At 38.5% G+C, this 7,884-nt stretch overlaps 1 protein-coding gene across 1 annotated transcript; it reads right to left on the bottom strand.

Moving 5' to 3' along the window:
* Positions 1-107: 107 nt before the first annotated feature.
* batf (basic leucine zipper transcription factor, ATF-like) lies at positions 108-5,337 on the bottom strand. The gene is made up of 3 exons (XM_041975080.1): positions 5,062-5,337; positions 4,058-4,162; positions 108-1,203 (listed from the first exon to the last, which is right to left on the bottom strand). The coding sequence occupies exons 1-3, from the start codon at positions 5,122-5,124 to the stop codon at positions 1,000-1,002; spliced, it is 372 nt and encodes a 123-aa protein (XP_041831014.1). The 5' UTR covers positions 5,125-5,337; the 3' UTR covers positions 108-999.
* Positions 5,338-7,884: the final 2,547 nt, after the last annotated feature.

Raw genomic sequence — 7,884 nt, 5'->3', positions numbered from 1 at the left:
ACGTCCTTATCTTATGGGATTTCCTTTTGGACGTAATGCTGGCAAGTCGGTAATTAAATATATGACATATAATCACTTCATTACACTTAGCCCACTTCCTGTTTTAAAACAGTACAGATAAGAGGTTATTTATTCAGAATATCATAAAATGAATACAAGCAAGATGTTACACAAAAGTCTCAACCATGTTCAAGGACTTAAATGAACTCATATCCACAAGGAACAGTTTATATCTGCTTTATAATATAAGCTACTGTAAATTATTTATTCACACTGGTAAACAGCGCCATCTGTAGGATCTCTTAGAGAAATTAAACATCTGTCAAATGTTCTTGTTATCAGCACCTTTGCAGACTTTAAACACCCTTTAAACAGACTTTAAACACCCTGACAAAGAAAAGTCCCCATGGATTGTAAGAATAACAACGCCCTGGAGGTCCTAGGTGGCTGTCCAAAAGGCGTCACATTTAATAAATACATCTGCTGGCTATTTAACACATGAGTCAAGACCTGTTGAATGCCCACGTGCCCACATTTGGTACCATTTTAGGATCAAGACTTTACATTCTCTTTGTCCACAATCAAGTCTGTCAAAAACTCAATACACTAAAACACATGAAGAACAGGAGTAACACAAAACATGAAAAAGGATGACAAGGGTATTCTCCATGATGTTAAAAATAAGCAATTTACAAAAATATTGCCTGAGTCACCTGAAGGTATACTATGGTGGGCTATTTCTTCCCATGTAAACATGGACTGGTTTATAATTCTACTCATCAAGCCATTTAACTTCACAGACAGATTCACAATCAGAAAAGCAAAGAGAGGAGCAGAAGCTAATAAATAGTTTTGAACACTGCATGTTAAAGTCTGGTTCCGTACTTTTGTCATTTGACAGACATGTTGGCCTGTCATGAACAATTAAAGACTCCGGTCAATCTTTCTCCGTTGAGGTCAGTCATCAGTTTCTCAGCATATCCTCTGTAGTCAGGCTGGTCAGTGCTGGTAGTGTGGCACAGAGATGTGCTGGTGGTAGCTGCTGTGATGAGGAGGGTAGAGGAGGTCAGGGGTCTGAGGAGCCAGGCCGGTGCAAAGAGGTTCATGGCTGCTCAGCACAGAGGACAGGTACTTGGCCTCCTCTGTCAGCTTCTTCACCTCCTTCCTCAGGGCAGCATTTTCTTTTTCCAGGTTCTCACTCTCCTGCAAAAAACACACACTGGATGTTAGAGTTGAGCTGCTATTGATTAGGGCAATAAAAATGATTTTATTGTATGTCCGAGCAGGACTGGATAATGTGCCCTTTAACTGCAACTAATGATTACTTTAATTGTGAATCAATCTGCTGATTATTTTGTCTCTGCTTGTTTGGTTAGTAAAAAACGTTAAATAGTGAAAAAGGGTTGTAACGATCCAATAAACTTATTGCCACCTATCTGTCCTCAGACATTGTTTCAGTTGTACTTGAATAAATTCTTCAGTCAGGGATTTTGTCTATAGTCTAACTAAAACTCTCCAAATATGGAATAAAATACAGTTATTGCCACAGAGGGAAATAAAAGGAAAAGACTGAAAGCAGAAGTATTTAATATATTTAGGCAAAATAACTGTCCTAAGTTACATCACTGTATGAAAATGTCCATCTTCTGATCAGTTAGTCACCTGTCATCACTCAGTACCAGATACCTTGCATAATTGTGATATTTCCCCTAATTTTGGTGATACCCTCTTGTTTGATCTTAAATTTATTTTTTCTTTACATTTTGGGTCATGCATCTATTTCTCCCACTAGAGTGCAGCAAATTCTTGTTTTTTTGTCATTAGGTCAAGTTTAAGTTTAGTTTATTGCAAAATACGATACAACTTAGTACAATTATTACCCACATCAGCTGTTGTTTGTGCTTGATTACATCAAATGGATGTTAGCATGTTAAAGTGTGTTTGGTACCACATTTAATGTAAGCCAGTTTAACATCAACATGCTAACTTTGCAGCTGCTAGCATGTTAGCATGTTGTAAGTAGCTGATCTCTCTCACTCATCAATAGATGTTTCTTTTTCTTTTTAAACATACTTTAGCTCTGATACAAATCTGCATTTCTTTTGATTTGCAAAGCCTGGTTTTGGACTGTTTTTTTAAACACAAACATCTACAGAAATATGATGTAAATAACTTTCAGAAAGTGAGGTTGTGGTATCATTGCTTGATCATTCAAAAGGAAGCAGTCTATTTTGAAGCAAGTTTCTTCAAAAACTACATATAAGCTGGCTATTCAAGAACATTTGGGAAATATAAAATATTATATATTAAACTATTTTTAAATATATAAAAAAAATTCTTTGTCAAAAGTAGTTCAAATATGATAAAATTCATCAAGTGGAACATTTTTCAGAGGGCACTTAAACTAGTTAATTAAAAAATAAAAAAAAAATAAATAAAAAAATAAATAATAATAATAATAATAATAATCTTTCAATGGTTTCTTGAGAGCTTGCTTTTCCTATGTTGTAAGTATATATATATATATAAAAGGTGTTGCAAAAGTGTAAAAGAGACAAAAGCCATCTGCAGCTTGCCTCCAATAATACCACAGTCTGAGAAGCTGCCATTCACAAAGTTTGAGTGCCTTGTCTTTCAAATATCATCCAGCTAGGGTGTCTTTCTTACTGATCATCAACTTTGAGATCCTATAAGTACAGCTAAATGTCAGTGCCTGATACTTTTTTTTCTATTTGTGTGGGAATAGTGGAGCTAAATCTTCCACTTGGTTATTTAAAAGGTCATCTCACCATGACCAAAAGCTTGCAGGGCCTTACTGTCATACAACCCTTGGGCAAACCCCATGTATGTGCGTCACTTAGCCAAATACAGCCCACTGCTATCAGCTCTTTACAAGAAGTGACTACCTTTTTCTCCCTTTCTGCCCACGACATACAACATTCAAGCTCATTTACACAGAAGAAAATACTACTGAAGAAACAGGAAATAAGCCACAGTGTCACAGTGAGGGAAAATTCACCTTCCTGTTTATCTAGTGAAACGATGAAAGCAAAACCACAGAGCGTGCACTGTGATCCCCTGGTGTTCTATGTGAATGTAACAAGGTTTAAAGAGGTTGAAAATGTACACTATATTTCTCTGGAAAGATTCTCACACATTTAAGTCTGTTACGCAGGATCTACTACAGCCTACGATGTGGCTTCTTTGAATGTTATAATCGCTTTAATTTATCTGATAAAGTTCAGAGAAAGATGCTTTGAAAATGGCATGGTGACAGATTACAGTACAACACAAATCTTGTCTGAAAAAAGGATGTCACACAGTAAGTAGACGCGTGAGTTTAACAGATAAGTGCTTGAATACTCTCAACTGTCTTGTCTGTAGAACCGCTGTACACAGAATAGACAAGAAGCACTCAAATCTGCAAATCCATCTGAAAAGACAGAGATGCCAGGCATCACATACAAAGCTGCAGCATCAAATAAAGCGGGAGATGAACAAAGAAGAGAGTCTGTACACGCACTCTGTCATCAAACTCAACAGCACTGCAGTCTCTGGCGCTGGATTCTGCTGCAAAAGGGAGTGATTGCCCACACGTGCTAATTTATTCCTTAATCTTCTGAAAACACCAAGCGACATCTAAGTGTGCTGCCCAACAGAAGCCATGACACATCGCCACATGGTAGAAGGTAGCATTTTGTAAATATAGTACAAACCCATTCCCAGAGGCTGCTTGTAAGTTCATGTTCTTATCTTACTGAAATATTAGAAATTGACCTGCTGCCAGGGGCTTCACACTCTACAATCATCAGTGCCCCTTTCTCATTATTCAGAGTTATCTACAGTGATGACAACTCTGACATATCCTCTGAATAAATGCCACTTGGTTATTTCATCATTTGCAAGAGGGCACTAATCTACAAACCTTCAGTATTTACAAAGGAAGATCTGGAATAAGTTTTGTTCACTTCTATTTGTTTTACCACTACCCTTAAAGTTAGACCTGTATGACTTTTGGTGTGAGTGAGATGTTTGTGGTGATAAAAAGTGTTCTCACCAAGTGAAGGCTATCAGCTTTCTGGGTTTGTCTCATCCTGCTCTTCTGTGCAGCAATGCGGTTCTTCTCCCTCCGCATCACTTTCTTCACATCGTCTGAGGAGCTCTAGCAAAACACAAATATGTTAATTTGTGACAAGAATGTAAACTGATATTAAAGGCCTCATGGAGTTTCAGATACATCTGTGAGAAGACGGGTGAATGGATTTAACATCAAGTCTGTGTCATCTGGCTGCTTTATATGTCAAAATGGAAGTGTTATTTGTATTAACGGCAGTTTGACAGAAGACTTGCACCTTATGTGAAGGACAGGGCATAGGGGAGTGGCTGAGTCATCCGTTAGGTGTAACGCACACCCTGTTTCATGTCCTGAACGTTTGATTTTCTTGGTATCATAATAACTAATCCATTTCAAAATACTGAATCAGTTGTACATCAAAGCGATTAAAAGTTATTTACTTAACATATTTCTGCATTGCCTGTTAATAAATCAGTGGAAATCCCCAAAGCCATTAGTTGTTTCTAACAGCTTACACCTTGTATCACACATATAACGCATCCCTTGAGCCGTTGATTTCCAGAGCATGCTTAAGACTTGCACAACTGAAAGCAGTTAGCTCTGAGGATGATGTACCTCCACATGATGTCTGTTCCTGACAGCTCTCAAATCTTTCACAGTTTAGGACTTGCAGAAACAAAGGATCCCCACAGTTGGGCAAGCAATTCATTTTGCGATTCACAAAAGCCTACACTTGCAACGAGTCATGCCTCCAGCCCATGTGTGCGTGTGAAACACTGAGAAACTGTGAAGAGTGCCAACAGAGACAGGACGGGTGATGGGTGTGTTGCTGTCTACAAAGTGTACATGAGACTAAGCATCCAGTGAGAGATTCAAGAGGCAGATGTTACATTTGTTTGTACTAAATGCTTCTACATTCCTCAGTGACAATAAAAACAACTAATCAGGGTACATTCTCATGAAAGTAAATGAACGTGCACACTTACCGGTCTGCTTCCAGGTGATGGGGACTTGTAGCTTGTGTCATTACTATCAGAGCCCTGAGCCATAGCCAACCACAGCGACTGAAACCCTCTGTCTTTGTCCACTTCTGCTTTGTGTTTTTGACTGTGTAGATGTGTGTGTGTGTGAAAGAGAGAGAGAGAGAGAAAGTCTTTGTAGAAGCACAAGCACTAAGAGCAACTTGGCTAACCACTTAATGAGTAATGAGTCTCTTTCTTCCCTCTTTTCTGTCCCTCTTGACACTCCTCCTTCTCTTTCACCCTCTCTCGCCTATGCTCTCTTCCCCTCTCTCTCTCTCTCTCTCTCTCTCTCTCGCTCACACACACACACATACATAGTGTGAGACTAGTTGTCTGAGTAGCTGTATCTGATGTAGCTTCTGGTAAGAATCTGGGTAGGTGACATTAGACTGGAAGTCACATGTCTAGTGGTAAGTTAAAGCATATAAGGTAATCATGTAAACTCCAGAAAAAGAACACAATGTGTTTAATTCAGATTCTGACTAAATAACAAGAGGGTATTTAACACTTCACATAATCTTTTGAGTAATACATTTCCCTACATTTGAAAACCGACTTCATGTCCTTCATTGCTTTTATATTTAACGGCAGCATGATTGAGATTTCTCAACTAAACCTCTCTCAGAGAAAACAAACTTCACCTAGCTGCAACCCTTTTTTCATGTGCAATCGTGTGTATGTGAAGGTACTAGAGCGTAAAGCAGACAACAGGGCATACCCTCTTCCTCTTTTCGTCAGCAGCCACATATGATGCTGCGTTTCGACTTAATCCTCAAGAGACAGCACATCCCAAAACTCCTCATGGATGACTGGGTTGTGAATATCTACACGTTTCATGGTAATTTCCAAAACTGTACCCACTTGCACTGTGTTTGACAAACCAGCTGCAAATACATAAGGCAATTTGTATTGAGAAATGCTCAAGGGGCTCCCCAAAACCCCACTCATAATTCCCTCATTGCTTTTCACTGTAAATAAGTGCATGAAGGTGCTGAATCGAGGGGGAGTCTTCAAGAAAATGTATGTTTTAAGGACACAGTAGCAGGAGGGGAAAAACGCTGGAAATGTATAAAATTTTTTAACTCTCAGACTATGACTTAAGTGTCAAATAGAAAAATCTTTTGTGTGTGTCCAGATAAAAGTAAAGGCCTGACAAATGTAAAGCCGCTGTGCCCTTTACTTGTCAGTTCTTTTCTTGTTTGCCCCCATCACGAGAAAGCATTTGGTGGTGCTAGAACAAGATTTTCTTGTGTGAAAAAAGAAAAAAAAAAAAAAAAAAGAGAAAAGAATCAGGACTAAAACAGCTTTGCTTGGCAGAACAGTCCTCCCACACAAAAACATGTTCCACCATCACAGGAATTTTGAAGAGCTTGGGCAAGGGCAGACATTTCTAATACTTGGCATTTAACGTTGTCCAACAGAGTTAAGACTGTAAAAAAATAAAGAAACGAGAAAAGCTGATTAGTCCAGTTATTTGCACAGAAACACAACAGTGTAAATAGGGAGAAAACAAACATGTAGCCATGATTCTATATTCTGAGATGCCTCAAAAGAACTTAAAGATGCTCAGAAACTCACTCAGACTTTGCATTTATGTCAAATGTGCAATTCAAAACTGTATAATTACTTTACAATCTCTTTCGGATTATTCATATTTTTGTTCACTTTTTATTTCTGGTGCTTAATCAAGGTCCGGGAAGCAGTGCAGAGGCTGGAAAGAGGTTTATTGACAGCAGCTGAGTTCAAACTTTACACAGCTGCTCACACAACATCCATCCTGTGTCATATTTATTCAAAATGACAGCAGTTTTAATAAACTTGAACTACAGCTGCACAACAGCACTCATTCCTTTTCATCAGGCCTTACTTTCTTGGAAAAACCCTTGTATAGGTAAGACACCCTTATTTGTGCTCTCTTTGCTGGAAATGACCGTGGGAGGTTTCTAATGAATAATAAGTTATTGTCCAATCTTTGAGGTACTTTTGAAAGCAAAAATAACATATTTGTACATAGTGTGTGTTGAATATTGGCTTAAAAATAAAGAACATCAATGAGTCATTGTACCAAATGTGTGAAGTCCAGTCTGTGAAAAAAACAAAAGGAAAACCTTCTCGTTTTTCACTTTCATTGAAAGTCAAAATGAAGTGCAGTTGCAAGAAATATGGGGGGGTACTGTTGATATGAAATGACATAAATCAAATTGCTAGAAACATTCCAATGTATCCTTTAATCTTTCAATTTTCGCTATCATTTCATACAGCATAACACCATATTGTATGTCCTTAAAATGGGTGGAAGTAAAGCTGCCTTGGTGTTTGTATGGTCTGTATTTATATGGCGCTTTACTCTACCTGAAACGATACCCAAAGCGCTTTACGTTATACATCACATTCACACACTGATTGCAGAAGCTGCCATGCAAGGGGCTAACCACGACCCATCAGGAGCAATTTGGGGTTTGGTGTTATGCGCAGGGACACCTCGACATGAGCTCCACAGGCCAAGGTCGAACCGGCAACCCTCGGGTTACAAGACGCCCACTGTTCCCACTGAGCCATGTAATTTATGTAATGCTACAAATGATTATATGAAGCTTAACCACAAAAACAATTTGTGTTACATATTATTGCACCAAAGAAGTAAGATACATGCAAAAATTTCCATCACTTTTAATCTCTGTGAGGTTGTGATATAAGTCAGGAGGATTTGCAAATAGGAAAAAAAATCAGCTGAGCAGAATAATTAGGGCAGCCACCAAAACCATAGCTGCCCCCCTCCCGCTCCTC

The sequence above is a fragment of the Melanotaenia boesemani genome, chromosome 22, assembly GCF_017639745.1.
Source record: "Melanotaenia boesemani isolate fMelBoe1 chromosome 22, fMelBoe1.pri, whole genome shotgun sequence".
In the NCBI taxonomy this organism is placed as follows: Eukaryota; Metazoa; Chordata; class Actinopteri; order Atheriniformes; family Melanotaeniidae; genus Melanotaenia; species Melanotaenia boesemani.
Note: the sequence above shows the minus strand (reverse complement) of the source record. Positions and strands in the feature narration are given on the sequence as shown.

What these genes read in the sequence shown, in the direction of transcription:
- batf (XM_041975080.1), bottom strand. Translation starts at nt 5,124, where the DNA reads ATGGCTCAGGGCTCTGATAGTAATGACACAAGCTACAAGTCCCCATCA. An exon ending in CATCACCTGGAAGCAGACCG is followed by an intron (nt 4,163 to 5,061) that starts GTAAGTGTGCAC and finishes GTGTTTTGCTAG; the next exon opens with AGCTCCTCAGACGATGTGAA. An exon ending in AAGCTGATAGCCTTCACTTG is followed by an intron (nt 1,204 to 4,057) that starts GTGAGAACACTT and finishes TGTTTTTTGCAG; the next exon opens with GAGAGTGAGAACCTGGAAAA.